Source organism: Prionailurus bengalensis, chromosome B4 (assembly GCF_016509475.1).
Source record: "Prionailurus bengalensis isolate Pbe53 chromosome B4, Fcat_Pben_1.1_paternal_pri, whole genome shotgun sequence".
Lineage (NCBI taxonomy): Eukaryota > Metazoa > Chordata > Mammalia > Carnivora > Felidae > Prionailurus > Prionailurus bengalensis.
The window spans coordinates 64,722,126-64,742,128 of record NC_057358.1 but is presented as its reverse complement, the minus strand read 5'-3'; the positions used below and the strand labels follow the sequence as shown (position 1 = coordinate 64,742,128).

Below are 20,003 nucleotides of genomic sequence, written 5' to 3'. Positions count from 1 at the left end.
TGAATAATATACCAAGAAGCTACCTAATACACTTAATTAATAGGCTCCCACATATCCTCTGGCAGTCTATCCAAAAATACTACTTGTTAACATCTAAACTTCATTAACTTGCTTCAGTGATTAACTTTCTATAGTCATTGCAGATGCTCATGATAGGTTTTTTTTTTTTCTCCTTAAAAAAAAAAAACAAGCTATCACTACCAATACTCCTATAATAATAGAAAAAATAATTAAAGTAACTTCAATTTCATCAATACTATCATCCCTTCTTAGATGAGAATCTAAGTAGAATGAAACTGCATTGAAAATAGATCTCTGCAGATGAGTAACAAACATGGTACTCTGCTGCCAATGTAATTAGTTATTTTACAGACTTATAAATAAGAAAGTCTGAGCCAAACACTGAACTAAAAAGGAAGATTAAATATATTATTTTCGTCAAACATTCCAACCTCACTAATATAAATAAATATAAATAGGACACACGCTTAATAAGCAATTTAATAGCCACTGATAGACACCACATTTCTCAAAATATTTTCAATTTAACCAAAGAACTGCTATAAAGTACAGTACATGTTTTTCTCATTTTAATATTCCACATTTGCTATTGGAGGAGTGGGTGGATCTTAAAACCGAAATAGTATGTGCTATGTAGGTAAGCATGGCAAGAGAAGGACAGTAAAAAAGATAAAAATAAAAAACCAAAACTCTTTCTAAAAATAATATTCATCTTAGCTTGAAGGGCAAAAGATTCAAAATTAGCAAGTACATGGTGACACCAGAAAAGGGAAGGTGAGATAACCCTGCTGTAATAAAAAACAAAATCATTTTAAGTGTATTTAAAATTTTTAAACTAGAATCTAAATGATTTAAATTTCTAAATCAAAGTAAAAAAGTAAAAACAGTTTTTAAACACTAGGGGAAAAAAGCTTAAAACACTCCAAAAGACACAAAAATTTTTCTTTAAAATAACTGATTTCTATTTACTGAGTATCTCACTAAATTCTCCATAAACATTAACAACAGTTTACTAATAAGCTGAACTACCAAAAAGGTAGTATTCCAAACAACTCTACTTATGGTCCTCAAAACTTACTGTTTTTTTTTCTTTACATGAGAAATGATGCATTCCACCTCTCTTCACAGGAATTCTGCTTTTGTTATAACCACTAATTTCTGGTCTAATCTGGTCTAATGTGTTTTTAAGATTCAAGCAAAAATGAAGAATTTTTAAATAATTCTTATTCCGATTCTAAAATTTACCATTTTCTTCTCCTGTTGTTTTTCGCTTATCTTCGGGTGAAACATGGACTAGCTGCAGAATGAGAGGTCTCCGGGTGACAATACCAGTGCCTCTGGGAAGCAGGTCCCTCCCCACTAGGCTTTCTAGCACTGAGCTCTTTCCACTGCTCTGAAAACAGAATACACAAGAGCAAAATGAGTTTCTACATAGATTTTTTAAATAACTTAAAAAGACTACACTGACAAAGCACCATACAAAGAAATTAAAGAAAAAATTACTGCAAAGACTTTTAAAATGAAAGTTTAGTTTTATTTTCTATTATATGATCTTTATTTCTTTAAAATAAAAACTCCAAAAAGAGAGATTAAAGTCCTACTCTCCCCCCAACCCCCCCCCCCAAATAAAGTCCCACTCTCCTGTAATTTTCCTACTTTTTTTGATACTCTCCCAACCAGGTTTTCAAGACCTGTAATACTGGCACGTAATGTTATGTCTATGAGAATATATTACTTTAAATGGGGTAGTACTACATGTATTTTTCTCTAACCGGCTTTTATTTTTGATGTAGCAATCACAGATAATATTCCATATCAATATACTAACATCTGTGTTTAATGGTCAAATAGTATTCTACAGTGTGTAAAGCCAAACTTGACTTGGACATTTAAATGGTTTTTGCTACCATTAACAATGCTACAGTGCACATGGTTTATACATATAACCTTACTCACTTATCCTATTACTTCACTGGATTTAGTTCATTAAATGAAATTGCTAAAGAGCTAAAGATTAAAGAGCACAGAGATTTGAAGCGTTCACAGATGCTGTCAGACTACACACAAGAAGGCAGGAACCAAGCTACACTTCCCATTCAATCTGCTGCAGCCCCATTAGCAGTGGGCATTATCACTTTTTTGAATCTTTGCTACTTTGATAGATGAACACTGACAGCTCGTTTAAATTTACATGACTTTATTATTGAAGTCAAGGATCATTTTGTTTAAAGGTTTTTTGTATTTTTTCAGTGATTGTTCAAATGCTGGCATTTTACATTTCTTATTAGCTTATAAAGCTTCTTTATCCATAAGTACTTCACTTTTGTTCTGAATATTTCCCAACTTTTTATTTTGAAACTTTCAAAGCCACAAGAGCTTTGAGAATATTAACAGTGAATGCTCATATCTTAACAAAGATGCACTGAATATTAACATTGGACACATATGCTTTATGTCTCTTTCTACACACACACACGTGCGCGCGCGCGCACACACACACACACCTTTTTCTTTTGTTGTCCTATCTGAGTTAGTTACATACACCATGACACTTCATCTCTAAAAAATATAGCATATCTGTCTCTAAGGGCATGCACAAGGGCATTCTTCCATACAACCATATTCAATGATCACCCTCAGGAAATTTAACACAGATATTAGACTAGTAAATCGATAATCAAGGGGTGCCTGGCTGGCTCAGTCGGTTAAGTGTCCTACTTTGGTTCAGGTCATGGTCTCGCGGTCTGTGAGTCCAAGCCCCGCGTCGGGCTCTGTGCTGACCGCTCAGAGCCTGGAGCCTGTTTCAGATTCTGTGTCTCCCTCTTTCTCTGCCCCTCCCCCACTCATGCTCCGTCTTTCTCTGTCTCAAAAATAAATAAACGTTAAAAAAAATTATAAATAATCAAATAATATATAAAAACCCTAATTTCTATTTATACATCTTAAATGCTTATAAATTTCGTCTTAACTTTATATTTAGTATTTTCTGTATAGATTGTTTTTCCTGTACTACACTTTTCCTTAGACACAACTAGTACAACTTTTACTTTCATATTTTCCACAAAGGCAAAAATCCTAAATAATGGGGGGGAGGGGGGGGACTCCTATTATATACATGTTGGATCTTCTTTGCCTGTTTTCAATATGTCAATGTCTGTCAAATTATTTTTTTTAATGTTTATTTTTGAGAGACAGAGCGTGAGCAGAGGAGGAACAGAGAGAGGGGGAGACACAGAATCTGACCAGGCTCCAGGCTCTGAGCTGTCAGCACAGAGCTCAACGCAGGGCTCAAACCTACGTACTGCGAGACCATGACCTGATTCGAAGTTGGACACTTAACCATCTGAGTCACCCAGAAGCCACCCCCCAATTTTTTTCCCTAATATTTAGAAAGAGCGAGTATGTGAGCAAGTGGGGGAGGGGCAGAAAGAGAGAGAGGGTGAGAGAGAATCCCAAGCAGGCTTCATGCTGTCAGTGCAGAGCCAGCCGCCCAGGGCTCAATCTTATGAACTGTGTGTGAGATCAAGACTTAAGCTGAAATTAAGAGTCAGATGCTTAATCGACTGAGCCCCTCTATCAAATTCTTTTTTACACCTCTTCCCTACCCTTTTTATTTTTAATGTTTCTTCCTTTTCAACATCTTTCTCTCTCAAGGTACTATATGTTATGTTTATTTGTTCTTGTTTTACTTCTAAGCTGTCCTCATTTCTAAAATAAATTTCCTTTCATTTCTAATACTTCAGTAAGTTCTACCACCTAGTTCTTATTTGTTCCTATACACACTTGTTATTTAATGCCTTATCTTGCCTTTTGTCTTAATATCTAGTTGTTTTCATCTGTTTCGCCAACATGTCTTCCTGGTATACTTTCTTGTCAACAAGAATGTTATTCTGAGTCTCATTTTTCTTTAAAAAACTTTGTATGAGATTTGACAACAGTCATTTTCTAAACTTTAGGAAAAAACTTGGCCTAGAATAACAATTCTAACTCTACACTCTAAAACTCCCTTTTGTCTCCATATAGTGTTCAAAAATATAGTTCTTTGTTTTCTGGTAACATGTCTCTGTTCCTCTCTACCACTTTTATCTGGATCTTCTCTTTCCTTTGTCTGTATTCTTCAGGGATGGTCAGTTGTATTCTCAGTTGCTTCTCACTGCGAGAACTGGTCTTAGAAAGGAGCTTTGTTTGGTTAGTTTTCAAAGTTTCATGAAGGTTCTCCAGTCCCTTAAGACTTTACCACAGATCTCTCTCATTCACCTATTATCTGTGTGTGCAAAACCCTGCCCAGTTTTTCAGTCACAGAAAGAAATAAAGTGTTGATACATGCTACAATATGGATAAACCTCAAAAACATTATGCTAAGTGAAAGAAGTCAGTCAAAAGACCACATGTTATCTGATCCTGATTATATGAAATGTCCAGAACAGACACGAAATTGGATTAAGTGGATGCCAAGCACTAGGGGCAGAGGGAAATGGAAATGACTACTAATGGATACAAGGTCTCTTTTTAAGGTAACGAAATACCTAAAAGTAAATTATGGTGATAGTTGCAAAACTCTACAGACATGCTAAAAACGAGTGATTATACATTTCACGTGGGTAAACTTCACATTATAAAAACAACACCTCAATAAAACCATGGAAAAATAAAATAAAGGAGAAAAATTCAAGATGAATTACAAATTTTAAAAATTCTAACTTTACTAATTAGAGAATATTAAAGTATACTTTCCTGACTTTGAGATAGAGAATGACTCCTTACTACATAAAATGTACAAACTAAAGAAAAAAAAAGTGACAGTCCAACTACAGTAAAATTAAAATTTATTTTACTCATACAAAAAAATTAGAGGAAAATATTTGTGATCCCTCTAACTCACAAAGAACTAGTAAGCAAAATGTGTAAGTAACTTCCACAAATCAGTGAGAAAAAGATGAATAATTAGAAAATAATGTGCAGAGATAGGAACAGAAACTCACAAAAACAGCACCACAAAGGGTAAGAAAAAATTTAGAATGATCATATTCATTAGTAATCAGGGAGATATAATAAAAAACACAATTAGATACCACAAATTTAAAATGTGACAATAAGTAAGGGTCCTGTCCAAGATGGCAACTTAAGAAGATGCTGAACTTTCCCCCTCAACAGACACACCAAATCTACACTTACTTATATAGCAATTCCTCCAAAGAACTGAGGGCTGACTGAGTAGCTGCTACACAACAAAACACAGAACACATAGAAAATGACAAGAGAGACAGAGAAACCAGACACTGTAAGGAAGAGAACCCCTACCTCCAATGCTGTGAACTGAAGTGGGGAGGGATAGTATGAAGGGACTATACAAGAGCAGACTGTTCTGCCCTGGGGCACAGGAAAAAGCTGTGGTTTAAAAAAGCAATTAGTATATAAAAGATCCAGCATACAACTCCACCAAATAATGGAGGAGCTCCCGGAACTCTCTCCAATTGGGAGGGGCTGGCAAGTGCCACGGTTTACATCCATCCTCCACCTTGATAGTGCAAAAGGGAGTAGGGTTCCAGGTGCCACAGCCAGCCAACTGCCTCAGAGAGCACTGGGTCCCTAACCCACACCAACCATCGCCATCCCATCCAGGCAGCGCCAGTGTGTCACAACTGCAAGGAACCCTTGCTGGGCACTCACTACAGCTCCAGCTGTCGTGTCAACATGACATAGGCACAAAGCACTGCAAAACACTACAGGCCCATACCACTTTGGCTCCAGACAGCTTGCTAGGGCACTCTTGGCAGAGAGCACTACAGGACACCATGGACCACACAAGCCGTGGCTCCAACTGCCCTGCCAAGGCACCTCGGCACTAAGTACCCCCAGACATACCAGCTTGTTCCCATTTTAGCTTCAGCAATCTAGCCAGGGCACCATCTGTGTGGAGAACCCAGGGACCAGCCCACATCCACTTCAGCTTTAGTTGTCTCACCAGAGCACCCTCTGCAAAGAGAGATCTGGGACCCTCTAGCTTGTACTCCCCTCAACTTCAGCTGTCCTGCCAGGACACCCTCTGAGTGGAAAGCCCCAGAACCACCCTATCCCATGCCCACTTCCATGCTGGCCATCCTTCCAGGGCAGCCCAGCACAGAGTGCCCCAGGAACCCCAGCCCACTCCAGATACAGCTCCAGCCAGCCAAAGTCACCTGGCACACACAGTGTACACAGGGTACAATTATACTCAAGACCACTCCTTCAAGTTTAGGAAAAGTAGCTGTCACACCTACAAGCTACAAAAGTAGCTTGACACCTACAAAGTCAAGCAAAATCAGAGACTGAAGAATATGCTCTGAATGAAAGAAAAAAGCAAAACCTCAGAAAAACTAAATACAAAAAAGATCCAATCAAATCTGAAAAAAACAGAAACTAAAATGGAAAATACACTAGAAAACATCAACAGCACATTAGAGTACATAAAGAAGACCAGATCGGCATCTGGAAAACAGGGTACTGGAAAACACCCAAGTTGGACAGCAAAGAGAAAAAAGCATTTTAAAAAATGGTAAAGGCTAAGGGATCTCTTGGATAATATCAAGCAAATAAACATTCACATTATGGGGGTCCCAAAAGAAGAAGAAAAGAAAGAAAGAAAGAAAGAAAGAAAGAAAGAAAGAAAGAAAGAAAGAAAGAAAGAAAGAAAGAAAAAGGAAGGAAGGAAGGAAGGAAGGAAGGAAGGAAGGAAGGAAGGAAGGAAGGAAGGGGTGGGCAGAAAATGATGTGAAGAAACATTAAGTGAAAACTTCCCTAACCTAGGGAAGGAAACAGACATCCAGGTTCAGGAAGCCCAAAGAGTTCCAAATAAGATGAACTCAAGGAAGCCACACCAAGACAATATAACAATTTAAATGGCAAAAATTAAAGAGACTTTTAAGAACAGCAGGAAAGAAGAAAAGAGTTATGTAGAAGGGAAATTGCATAGGGCTATCAGCAGATTTTTCAGCAGAAACTTTACAGGCCAGAAGGGAATGGCATGATATATTCAAAGTGCTGAAAGGAAAAAAACCACAACCAAAAATACTCAACCTGCCAAGGTCAATTCAGAATTGAAGGAGAGATACAGTGTTTCTCAGACAAATGTTAAAGAAGTTCATCACCACTAAACCAGCCTTATAAAAAGTGATAAAGTGACTTCTATAAATGGGGGTGGGGGGGAGTGGGAGAGGACATTATTAGAAATAAGAAAATTATGCATAAAATATGACAACATATACACAAAACATAGAGGAAGAAATAAAAAAGCTTTACTTTTTAAGGATGTGTTCGAACTGGGGCACCAAGGTGGTTCAGCCAGTTCAGTGTCTGACTTCAGCTCAGATCATGATCTCGCAGTTTGAGTTCGAACCCTACATTTGGCTCACTGCTGTCAGTGCAGAGCCTGCTTCAGATCTTCTGTCCCCACCCCTCTCTCTGCACCTCCTCCCCTCTCAAAAAACTAGTAACAAAATTGAATTGGTAATAAAAACTCCCAACAAACAAAAGTCCAAGACCAGACGGCTTCAAGGGTGAATTCTACCAAACGTTTAAAGAAGTGTTAATACCTATTCTTCTCAAACTATTCCAAAAAATAGAAGAGTAAGAAAAGCTTCCAAATTCATCTCTGAGGCCAGCATTACCCTGATACCAAAACCAGATAAAGACACTACAAAAAAAGAAAACTATAGGCCAATATCTTTGATGAACATAGATGTAAAAAGCCTCAACAAAATATTAGCAAACTGAATCCAACAATACATTAAAAAAGTCATTCAGGGGCGCCTGGGTGGCGCAGTCGGTTAAGCGTCCGACTTCAGCCAGGTCACGATCTCACGGTCCATGACCATGAGTTCGAGCCCCGCGTCAGGCTCTGGGCTGATGGCTGAGAGCCTGGAGCCTGTTTCCGATTCTGTGTCTCCCTCTCTCTCTGCCCCTCCCCCGTTCATGCTCTGTCTCTCTCTGTCCCAAAAATAAATAAACGTTGAAAAAAAAAATTAAAAAAAAAAAAAAGTCATTCACCACGATCAAGTGGGATTTATTTCTGGGATGCAAAGGTAGTTCAATATCCACAAATCAATCAATCGCATCAACAAAACAAACAATAAGAATAATATGATCATTTCAATAGAGAAAGAAAAATCATTTGACAAAGTACAACATCCATTTATAATAAAAAAAAAAAACCCTCAACAAAGTAGGTTTAGAGGAAACATACCTCAACATAATAAAGGCAATGTATGAAAAATCCAAAGCTAACAACATCCTCAATGAGGAAAAGCTCACTAAGATCAGAAACAAGATAAGGATGTCCAACCTCCCCACTTTTATTCAACATAGTACTGGAAGTCCTACCCACAGCAATTAGACAAGAAAAAGAAGTAAAAGCCATTCAAATTGGTAAGAAAAAAGTAAAATTTTCATTATTGGCAAATGACATGATTCTATACATAGAAAATCCTAAAGACTCCACCAAAAATCTACCAGAACTAATAAATGAATTCAGGAGAGCTGCCGAATATAAAATCAATATACAGAAATATGTTGCATTTCTATACACTAATAACGAGGCGACAGAAAGAAGGTAAGAAAACAATCCTATTTACAATTGTACCAAAAATAATAAAATACCTAGGAATAAACAACCAAAGAGGTAAAAGACCTGCTTTCCGAAAACTATAAAACACTGATGAAAGAAACTGAAGATGACACAAACAATTGGAAAGACATTCTGTGGTCATGGATTGGAAGAACAAATATTGTTAAAATGTCCATATACCCAAAGCAATCTACAGATTTAATGCAATCCCTATCAAAATACCATCACTTTTCACAAAACTAGAACAAATAATCCTAAAATTTGTATGGAACCACAAAAGACCCTGAATAGCCAAAGTAATCTGGGGAAAACAAAAACAAAAACAAAAACAAAACTGGAAATATCACAATCCCAGATTTCAATATACAATACAAAACTGTACTAATCAAAACTGTATGGTACTGGCACAAAAACAGATACAAAGATCAACAGAATAGAGAGCCCAGAAATAAATCCATGATGGTCAACTGATCTATAACAAAGAAGGGAAGAATACGCAGCTGGAAAAAGATAGTCTCTTCTCAACAAATGGTGTAGGGAAAACTGAACAGCTACGTGCAAAAGAATCAAACTGGACCACTATTTTACACCATACACACAAATACACTCAAAATGGATTAAAGACCTAACTGTGAGACTTGAAACCATAAAAATCCTAGAAGAGAGCACAGGCAGTAATTTCTCTTGACATCTGTCATAGCAATATTTTTCTAGACATGTCTCCTAAGGCAAGGGAAATAAAAGTAAAAATAAACTATTGGGACTACATCAAAATAAAAAGTTCTGCACAGCAAAGGAAAACAGTTGACAAAAATAAAACACAATCTACTGAATGGGAGAAGATATTTGCAAAGGACATATCCGATAAAGGTTTAGTATCCAAAAAATCTAAAGAATTTCTACAACTTAACACCAAAAAAAAAAAAAAAGCAAATAATCCAATTTAAGAATGGGCAAGGGATGCCTGGGTGGCTCAATAGGTTAAGTGTCTAATTCGGCTTAGGTCACGATTGTGAGTTTGAGCCCCACGTCAGGCTCTCTGCTGTCAGTGCAGAGCCCCCTTCAGATCCTCTGTCCCCCCACTCTGTTCTTCCCCGGCTCATATGCGCACTGTCTCTCTCATAAATAAGTAAACATCAAAAAACACTTTTTAAAATAAAAAAAAAATAGAATTGCTATATGATCCAATAGTTCCACTGCTGGGTATTGACCCAAAGAATACAAAAACACTAATTTGAAAAGACATAGGCACCCTTTCATTTTCTGCCGCGTTATTTACAAAAGCAAAATTATGGAAGCAGCCCAAGTGACCATCTATAGAGGAATGGATACAGACAGAGACAGGACGGACAGACAGAGAGAGGTGTACACGTACACACACACACACACACACACACACACACACGCCATGGAAAGAGTATGCTAAATGAAATAAGTCAGAGAAAGACAAATACCATATGATTTCACACACATGTGGAATTAAGAAACGAAGCAAAGAAAAAGAGACAAACAAAGAAACATACTCTTAAATATAAAGAACCCATGGTGTGAGGTGGGTGGCGGGGGGGAATGGGCAAAATAGGTAAAGGGGTTTAAGAGAACGCTTGTCATGATGAGCACTAATGTACAGAATTGTGGAATCAGTGTATTATACACCTGAAACGACATTATAACACTGTAAGTTAAGTGTCTTCGACTTAAAATTTAAGGAAAAAAACACATTAGCCCAGATGGGACTTAAGAGATACACACAGAACATTCCATCCAAAAGCAACAGAATACCCACCCTTCTCAAGCATACATGGAACACTCTCCAGGATAGATCATGTATTAGGCCACAAAAATAGTGGCCTAATTAAATTCTTAGTAAGTTTAAGAATGCTGAAATTATATCAAACGCCTTTTCCAACTACAATACTATGACCAGGAATCAATTACAAGACTGAAAAATTCACTAGTATGTGGAGATTAAAAAGCATGCTATTAACCAATGGATGAAAAAAAAAATTAAAAAATAGCTGGAAACAAATTAAAATGGAAATATAACATACCAAAACTGCACAAGCAGTTCTAACAGAGAATTTCATAGTGATAAATGCCTGTATTAATAAACAAAAAAGATAGCAAATAAACAATCTAACTTTACATCTCAAGGAACTAGAAAAGGAAGAGTAAATCCAAAATTAGTAAAGGAAATATCAAAGATCAAAGTGGATATAAATGAAACAGAGACTAAAAAGACAACAGGAAGAAAAAAAAATCAGTGAAACTAAGAGCTGCTTTTTTGAAAAGAAAAAAATAGACAAACCTTTAACCAGACCTGCCACAAAAAAAGAGAACTCGAATTAGAAATAAAAGAGATATTACAACTGTTACCACAGAAATACAAAAGATCTTAAAAGACTACTCTAATATATATACATCTGCACAATGGAATATTATTCAGCCATAAAAAAGGAAAGAAGTGTTGATATTTGCAACAAAATGGAAGGACTCTGACAGCATTATACCAAGTGAAATAAACCAAAGACAAATATCATATGATCTTACTTACATGTGGAATCTAAAAAAAGGCAAAAAGAAAGTCATACATACTGGGAACAGCTTAGCAGCTCTCAGAAGCAAGGGGTGAGTGAAATGGGTGAAGGTGGTCAAAGGTACAAACTTCTAATGAAGTAAGTCCTGGGGATATAATGTACGGTATGGTGACTACAGATAATAATATTGTACTATATATTTGACAGGTGCCAAGAGAGTAAATCTTACATTTTCATAAGAAAAAAATGCAACTATGTGTGGTGATGAGTATTAACTAGATTTATTGTGATCATTTCACTATATATATATATATATATATATATATATATACACACACATATATATATATACATATATATATAAATAATCATTATGTTGTACCCATGAAACTAATACAATGCTATATGCCAATTATATTTCAATTACAAAAATTATGTCAACAGACTCGCAAACAAACCAAACATGTTTATAGGTTCTCATTTTTTATCTATTATAAATAATATTGGCTTCCTCTACAACTGGCTAGATCGGTGCGTGTTTTCCCCTGGTGATTTAAACAACCAATGTCTGCGCTCATTCTAGGAAGGTAAGTGGCTACAGAACTTCCAGTATGGCAAGTCACAGGTGGCTTACTCTGAAAATATGATCCACTTGGCACCCGTATGTCTTCTGCTTTTTTCATCCTCACATAATCCTCAAATCGATGCAATATCTATATATTCAAGGGTTAGAGATTTGTGTGCCTGGTCTCAGTGTCATCTTTTAGTTTCTTCCGAATTGTACTGTACTGAAATCTACAGTACTTTGGATTTATACTGTGAGATTGAGCCTTTCACTGAAAAGGTTTTGTCATATTTTTAGTGTTTTCTCTCTGATAACCACCATCAGTTGGGAGTAGCAAACATTCATTCATGACACATTACCCAAAACTGATTCAATTTTTACTAAGTTTTCACTTTTCATTTTATAAGAGACGCTTCTTAATTCTTTGATATTAATACAACAGATAAATGTGATTTTTCTTTATTTTTCTTAATATTTTTTTTTGAGAGAGAGAAAGCATGCAAGCAAGCAGGTGAGGGGGAAAGGGAGAGAGAGAATCTTAAGGATGCTCCATACCTAATGGGGAGCCCAACATGGAGCTCAATCTCACAACAGTGAGATCATGACCTGAGCTGAAATCAAGTGTCAGATGCTTAGCCAATTGAGCCACCCAGGTGCACCTATTTTTCTTATCTTTTTAACATTTTTTATCTGTAGTGAAAGAAGTCAGACATAAATGGTAACATATTTTATGATTCCATTTCTATGAAATAGCCAGAATAGGTAAATCCACAGAGACAGAAAGAAGATTGGTGGTTTACAGGGCCTGGAGGAACGGAGGAACAGGAAGTAACTGCTTAATGGGCATGGAATTTTCTTTTGGGTGGTAAAAATGTTTTGGAACTAGAAGGAGATGGTGATTGCACAACATTATGTATATACTGAATGCCACTGAACTGTACCCTCTAAAATGGCAAGTTTTATGTTACAGAAATTTCACCTCATTTTTAAGTTTAAAAAAAAAGGGAAGCAGCACATGAACCATACAAAGAAACTAGAAAAAAAAAAAGAGAAAATATATAAGTTTACCTAAGAACATGCACAAGAAAACAATACAGGAATGAAATCTATGATCAATATTTAGCACCAAATTACTAAACTTCATGAAATTATCACCTCTAAGAACACAGGACAAATGAAGGCACATCCAGCAGGAGAGAGCAAGATTTCAGGAACTAAAATGTAGACAGCAGTGCTGGGGGCAGGGCATGCTTTTTTTAAAGTAAAAGAGTTCTAGGATGATTTAGCAGTTTTTTAAAAAAGATGATAACAGGGCAGCTGGGTGGCTCAGTTGGTTAAGCATCTGACTTCAGCTCAGGTCATGATCTCATGGTCCATGGGTTCAAGCCCCACGTCGGGCTCTGTGCTGACAGCAAGGAGCCTGGAGCATGCTTCAGATTCTGTGTCTCCTTCTCTCTCTACAGTCCCTCCTTCACTCACAGTCTGTCACTTTCTCTCTCTCAAAAATAAACATTAAAAAAATAAATAAAAATAAAAAGATAATAACAAGAGTTGGTGAGGATGTGCAGAAACTGAAACCCTCAAACACTGATGGAAGGAATGTAAAATAGTACAGCCGCACTGGAAAACAATGTGGCAGTTTCTCAAAGTTAAACAAGAGTTACCAAATGACACAGCAATTCTACTCCTAAGTAAAACCTTGGTTTGAGAGCATAATTCTTTCTGGAAACATGCTTGTAATCCAAAGCACTCATATATCAAAGCGAATTTCAAGAACCATTGGCTCAGTTGCGATCATGCGATTTTCATCTTCACATACTATTCATATTGCAAGACACTGCTCATTTTTCAAGTTAAAATTTATTAGAAATGTTTGCTCGTCTTATGGAACACTCGTAGAACAAGTAACTCGCAATCCAAGGTTTTACTGTATATCCAAGAGAACTGAAAACATGTCCAGACAAAAGCTTGCAAACAATGTTCATATTCTCCATCATAACCAAAAAATGGAAACAACCCAATATTCATCAACTAGAATGGATAAGCAAAATGTGGCATATGTATACAATGGAATATTATTTAGCCATAAAAAGTAATGAAGTACTGGGGCACCTGAGCGGCTCAGTTTGTTAAGTATCTGACCCTTAATTTTGGCTCAGGTCGTGATCTCATAGTCGTGAGATGGAGCCCCATGTAGGCTCTTGCTGGGTGTGGAGCCTCCTTAAGATTCTCTCTCTCCTTCTCCCTCTGTTCCTCCCCCCATGCACACAAGCTCCCTTTCTCTTTCAAAAAAAAAAAAAAGTAATGAAGTATTAATACATGGATGAACTTAAAAACATCATGCTGAGCAAAGGAAGCCAGACACAAAGAGCCACATATTGTATGATTCTATTTATATGAAATGTCCAGAATAGGCAAATCCATAGAGACAGAAAGTAGATTAGTGGTTGCCAGGGGATGGGACAGGGGAAGGATGAAATGAGGAATGACTGCTAATGAGTACAGAGTTTCTTTCTTGCATAATAAAAATGTTCTGGAAAAAAAAAAATGTTCTGGAATTAGATGGTGATGGTTGCACAACTTGTGAATATACTAAAAACCAATGAGCTGTACATTCTATAACGATGATTTTATGTTACATAAATTATATTTTAAAATGTTAGAAAAAAAATGTTGGTTTGCAAACTGGTCATTTAAAACCCAAGATTCCTTTCTGAATTCCTAAAGGTAGAATGCTGAAATCACTGAAATGAAAGGTAAAGTGAAAAGTTCATTACTAGCAACTCTTGAGTCTCAGGTTAATGTCATGTTACTAGGATTCCTATACTGGGTGCTGGTGTTTTGTTTTTGTTTAATTTTTTTAATTTTTTTTTAACGTTTATTTATTTTTGAGACAGAGAGAGACAGAGCATGAACGGGGTAGGGGCAGAGAGAGAGGGAGACACAGAATCTGAAACAGGCTCCAGGCTCTGAGCGGTCAGCAGAGCCCGACGCGGGGCTCCAACTCACGGACCGCAAGATCGTGACCTGAGCCGAAGTCGGCCGCTTAACTGACTGAGCCACCCAGGCGCCCCTGGGTGCTGGTTTAGATTACATACCTGGGAGGGCACCCCCTTATTCTCAACTTAAAAAAATAGTGATTAAATTTCCCAAGTTGAGTCACAAAAGTTGTTTAAGTCTTATCTCCTCTCCACCTGCAAAGTACACCATGGTCTAAAAGTATCAACCTTTTCTCTCCCCTCTTCTGTTCTTTCCACACAGATGATCTCAGTTAAAGAAAAAAACAACAACAAGAAACTATTTAGCTAAAACCATTAAAGTTGTGAATGATCTACAGCTATAAACATGATTCCTTCTCCTCAACTCTTCCAACTCTATAGGCTTGAAAGAAGGATTACTTGGGCAATTTAACAAATCAAAATTTAAAACATTAGCAAGAATGCCACATATATCAACATGCTACTCAATGGTGGTATGCCCTTAGGCTCAGCTTCCCTATCTTTTCTAGTTTCATGCATTTTAAAATCAAAGACTCACTAATACACTTTTCAATTGGGATCTATGAATCATCTGCATCAGAATCACCTGTAGTGCCTGGCCCAACCTAGATTTGAAAATCAAAATCTCTGGGGATGGAATCTAGGAACTTATTTTCAAAGTGATTCTTACATATACTAAGTTTGCAAATCACTTCTAAAAAAAAGTTCAACAAAATGGGACCTACAGCCACTTAAGGTGTAGTTAATGTGTAAGAGAGAGGCTCTACCCGTATTATGAAGACATCATCACTGCCACTGAGAAGTTTACCAGTCAGAACATTTATTATTATGTTTGGATAATATCGTACACTACTCCATTAAATGTGAATGTAATGCATGTGCTGTATATTACAAAACATTAAATGGCACAGAGGACAAAGTAGTGGTATACTAGTATTCAAGTCAAACAGAAGTGATTTGGGGGGGGGGGGAAGACATTGTTTCTAACCTTATTTATTAATTCTGTACCTGAATAATAAAGGACTGAAGTACAGCTAATAAAGACGCAAATGGAGATAACCTTCATTAAATCTTTAAAAACTAATTTCCCTGGGTACTTGGCTGGCTCAGTCAGTACCGCATGTGCCTCTTGATCTCAGGGTTATAAGTTCAAACTCCATGTTGGGCAGAGAGCCTACTTAAAACACACACACAAACTTAATTTCCCTACTGAGCAATTTCAAACATCAACACGCAAATATGGCATGTATCACTACTAGGATGGTTTCTGCTAGCACAACGTTAATGATTTTCCTAACAGTGAGATCTTTACTCCTCTACTCCAAAGAGTAATTCTGCCAACAGGTTTACTCACGGAAATAAACTCAATTTTGGGGCATCTCAGTGGCTTAGTCAATTAGGTGCCTAAATCTTGACTTTGGCTCAGGTCATGATCTTAGTTTCATGGGCTCAAGCCACACAGCCAGCTCTGCACATTGATCCCACAGAGCCTACTTGGGATACTCCCTCTCCCTCTTTGTCTGCCTCTCTCTCTCTCTCTCTCTCTCTAAATAAACAAACTTTGGGGGGGAAAAAAAAGGGAAACTCAATTTTGTGTAAGAAAAATCCTTCTTGATTTTAAACTATTTATGCTGACACACAATAGCCCTGATTCTTTTACTTCTCCAAGCTTAGAAAGCATGGAGAATCTCTTAAAAGTATATGGAAAGTTTCTGGTTCACAGATAGGAAACACTTCCAAATTACTACCAAAGAAGACTTAGTTCGTCTCCTTTCATTGTATTTTCAAAAACAGATCCATTTGATGATAGAAGGACCAGTGTTTTAAAATATTATCTGGTTACAGTGAACAATATCCATTCATTCAAAGTATTTATGGAGCACTCACTACACGCCCCGGGACTGTTACAGAGCTAGGAACAGGAACGCAGCAGTGAACAAAATATGTGAAATAAAAATACCGCTCCTAATATTATATTGATGATTCAGTGTCCAATCATTACAAATACGTTACAAATACTACAATATATGTAGGCAGGAGTGAGCAGAATCTATACCAATCCTACAGCAGACCAAGTATATGTGTTTCTGAAATAATTTCTACCACTTTATTTAAAAGCAAGAAAAAGTACAAGATGTCTATGGTTTCCAAGGTTTGAATATGCTCCATGGTACTCCGAACGTTAAGTTCCCTGTCATAATATTTATACTCTACACTAAAATACTGTAGCAAGATGTAGCGACAGAAAATGAGGAAACCGTCCCCTTCTCAACAGAAAAGATCATTGAGAAATGAAAACACTTAAAATCAATATACTAAGCTCTAAGATGCGTTTCTCTGAACTCTAATAAAAGTCCTACGATTCTTTTAAAACCAAGAAAATCAGCAGGCAGAGAAAATGAAACTTGTACTTCTGTCACTCTAAAAATAATTTATTTTTTCAACATTTTCTGCATATAAAAAATTATGTTATCTATGACACTCAATATGAAAAGACCAGAGAACCTGATGCTCAATTTGGATGGAAGACAAAAACCACAGCCAACGCAGAAAAACTGGTTATTCCTTCCTAACACCCAGATACAGGTGGTTTGGGGCGGGGGAGAGGGGGGTTGCTTTTTATTAACTGCTTCGGCGTCCTCAAAACATGAAGGGATTGCACTGCAGCAAAACATTCAGGTACCACACAGTAGCGGCCTTCTCAACCCCAGCCCCGCGGTTCCAAAACTGACTCCGGAGCCCCTGAGCAAGGCAAGAAGGGGAATAAAAACCCTGCCGCCCTAAAACCAACCGAAGAAGGGCTAGCTGGCCCGCCATGAGCCCAGTGTGGCCCCACGTGCCCAGCGCGTCCCCCAGGTGCCCTTCCAAGCAGCGGCCCGCAGGGCAAGCCGCGCCCGGTCTCCGCGGGCTCCAGTTCCGCTCGCCGGTCCGTCCCCCGACTAGCCCGCCCCCGGGACCCGCCGCGCCGGCTCCGCCCCTCGCCTCCCGACCCGGCCCGGATTCCCAGGCCCGAAGTAACCTGCCCCGGGCGGAAAGGCGCGGCACAGCCCGAAGAGCCCGGGTGCCCCCAGCAGCGCCCTCCTCCCACAGGCCGCAAAGGCCGGCTCGGAGCTGGCCCTGCCGCAGCCCCTACCAGGCCCGCGCCCCGGGCTCTGGCCTGGGCGGACGCCGCCCTCGTCTCCTACCTGCGTTCCCACCACGACGATCTGAGGCAACTGGATGATGTCGGCGCCCACCGTGTTGAAGACATCCTGAAGCTTGTTGATAACTGGAATTAGCGCCTCCATGGCTCCGAAAACACAGGACCCCCGCCCGGCCGGCCGCGGCAATGAATGGGGCCGGGGCCCAGAGTCCGCCTCCTTCCTCCTCTCCTCCGCCTTCTCCTCGGGAGCCGGCACCCATTGGACCCCGCCCGCGCTACCTGCCCCCTCCCGGCAGGCCATGCGCTAAGAGGAAGGTGGAGAGAAACAGAGCCTGCCGGGAGTTGTAGTTCTGGGGCAGAGGAAAGAGAGGCCTACGGATTCCAGAAAGCTACGCCGCGCTGGGCGGGTGGAGAGCCGGGGAGAAGGTGCTTGGGGAGGGCGTGGTTTTCAGGCTCTCGTCAAAAGCCCTCGGAGCGAAGCCCTAAGAGTAGGAGGGAAAATACACTTACGCCTGTATTCAGAGCGTAACGGGTGTGAAAATGCCAGATATGGATGTGATTAGCAGAGCGTAGTATCTTGATTATCCAAGATGTTATTTCCTTATGAAGCTGCCTGCTCAATAAGGACGGGTTGAAGAGACTTAAAGAATAACTCAGAGCCTCAGACACCCCAACCAGGTGCAAAGGGTCTGTAGGCTGATACTAGAAAGCGTGGGGTGCTATTTTGCAAAAATACAACACCCAGCCCCGGTTGGAACATGCAGGTTCTCCCAAGATTTTTGTAAAAACGTGTCGTGGAAGAAGCTTATGTCAAGAGTTTTGGAGGGGAAAGGCTGAGCCCTTGTTCTCTATATTCTGTATAACACTTTATTTGCTGTGTCCTGATTCCTGACAAAGTGGAGATCTGATAACTACCTTACTTGCTTTTTGCTAAGTGTGCCTGTTACATTCCTAAATGTTGTTTTTCTTTTTTAGGCAAGATCATATTTCTCCTCTACTCCAAACCTCCAAATCTTTCCTATCTCAAAGTATAAAAAGGTGACAGTTGAGCAAAAACATAAAGTAGGTGAAAAGAAAGCCCCCTTGCTTTATTTTTCTCCATACTATTAATTTCCATCTTGCATGCTAGATATTGAACTTATTTACTCTCTGCTCTTGCTAGTTTATTGGCTTCTAGAAGCCAGGGTTTTTTGACTGTTTAATTTACCGATGCATCCCTAGCCCCTAGAAAGTGATAAACAAGATACAGTAAAACCTTGGTTTGTGAGCAAAACCTTGGTTTGCGAGCATAATTCGTTCTGGAAACATACTTGTAATCCAAAGCACTCGTATATCAAAGTGAATTTCAAGAACCATTGGCTCAGTTGTGATCATGTGACATTCAGCATCAAGTACAACTCATATTACAAGACACTGCTCATGTACTACTGGTATTTCAAGACATTGCTTGTTTATCAAGTTAACATTTATTAGAAATGTTTACTCGTCTTGAGGAACGTTCGCAGAACAAGTTACTTGCAATCCAAGGTTTTTCTGTCGATGCAATCTCAGTCCCATCTGAGTTTACAATCTAACAGGATGACACCATTCATTATAAATGGGTAAAGTGCTATGACTGACTGTATTTTAGAACACATAATAGGAGCACCTTTTCTACTTTGAGGGGGAAGAGTGAAAATTCCAGCAAGACTTTCTAGAAGTCACCAGATTTAGTCTCCAGGAGGGTAAAAACACCTGTAATAGTGGAAGTTGTGCACTACACAACAGCACTAGGTACTATTCACCTGCACAGCCCTACACAGTAGCCCCGAGGAACATGCTTGATTTGTTCAGTAGGACCCATGGTAAGTATTCAATAAATATTTGGGGCCAAATGAGTAAAATATCATGTAAGCTAAGACCTGAAGGTCCATGAGTAGTGTTCTAACATCTTACCAAGTTTTATGAACATTGTTTTTTTTTTTCCTAATGTTTATTTATTTTTTAGAGAGGAGGAGAGGAAGAGGATCCAAAGTAGGCTCTCTGCTGTCAGATGCAGGCTCAAACTCATGAACCATGAAATCATGACCTGAGCCGAAGTCTGACATTTAACCAACTGAGCCACCCAGGCACCCCCATCTTCTCTTTCTTAAACACA

The 20,003-nt window shown here is 38.6% G+C and overlaps 1 protein-coding gene across 10 annotated transcripts in view; it reads right to left on the bottom strand.

Moving 5' to 3' along the window:
- DNM1L (dynamin 1 like) overlaps positions 1–18,178 on the bottom strand; it is a 47,483-nt gene extending 29,305 nt beyond the window's left edge. For 4 of the 10 annotated variants that reach the window (XM_043562994.1, XM_043562995.1, XM_043562999.1 and 1 more), the window contains exons 1-2: positions 17,910–18,138; positions 1,267–1,414 (exon numbers count right to left, since the gene is read on the bottom strand). In XM_043562994.1, coding sequence (XP_043418929.1) covers positions 1,267–1,414; positions 17,910–18,011 — 250 coding nt within the window. In that variant the 5' untranslated portion in view covers positions 18,012–18,138. Of the gene's footprint in view, positions 1–1,266; positions 1,415–17,909 lie in introns of all 10 variants that reach the window. The other 6 variants (XM_043562998.1, XM_043563002.1, XM_043562997.1 and 3 more) reach the window with 6 other exon arrangements.
- Between the last annotated feature and the right edge of the window lie 1,825 nt (positions 18,179–20,003).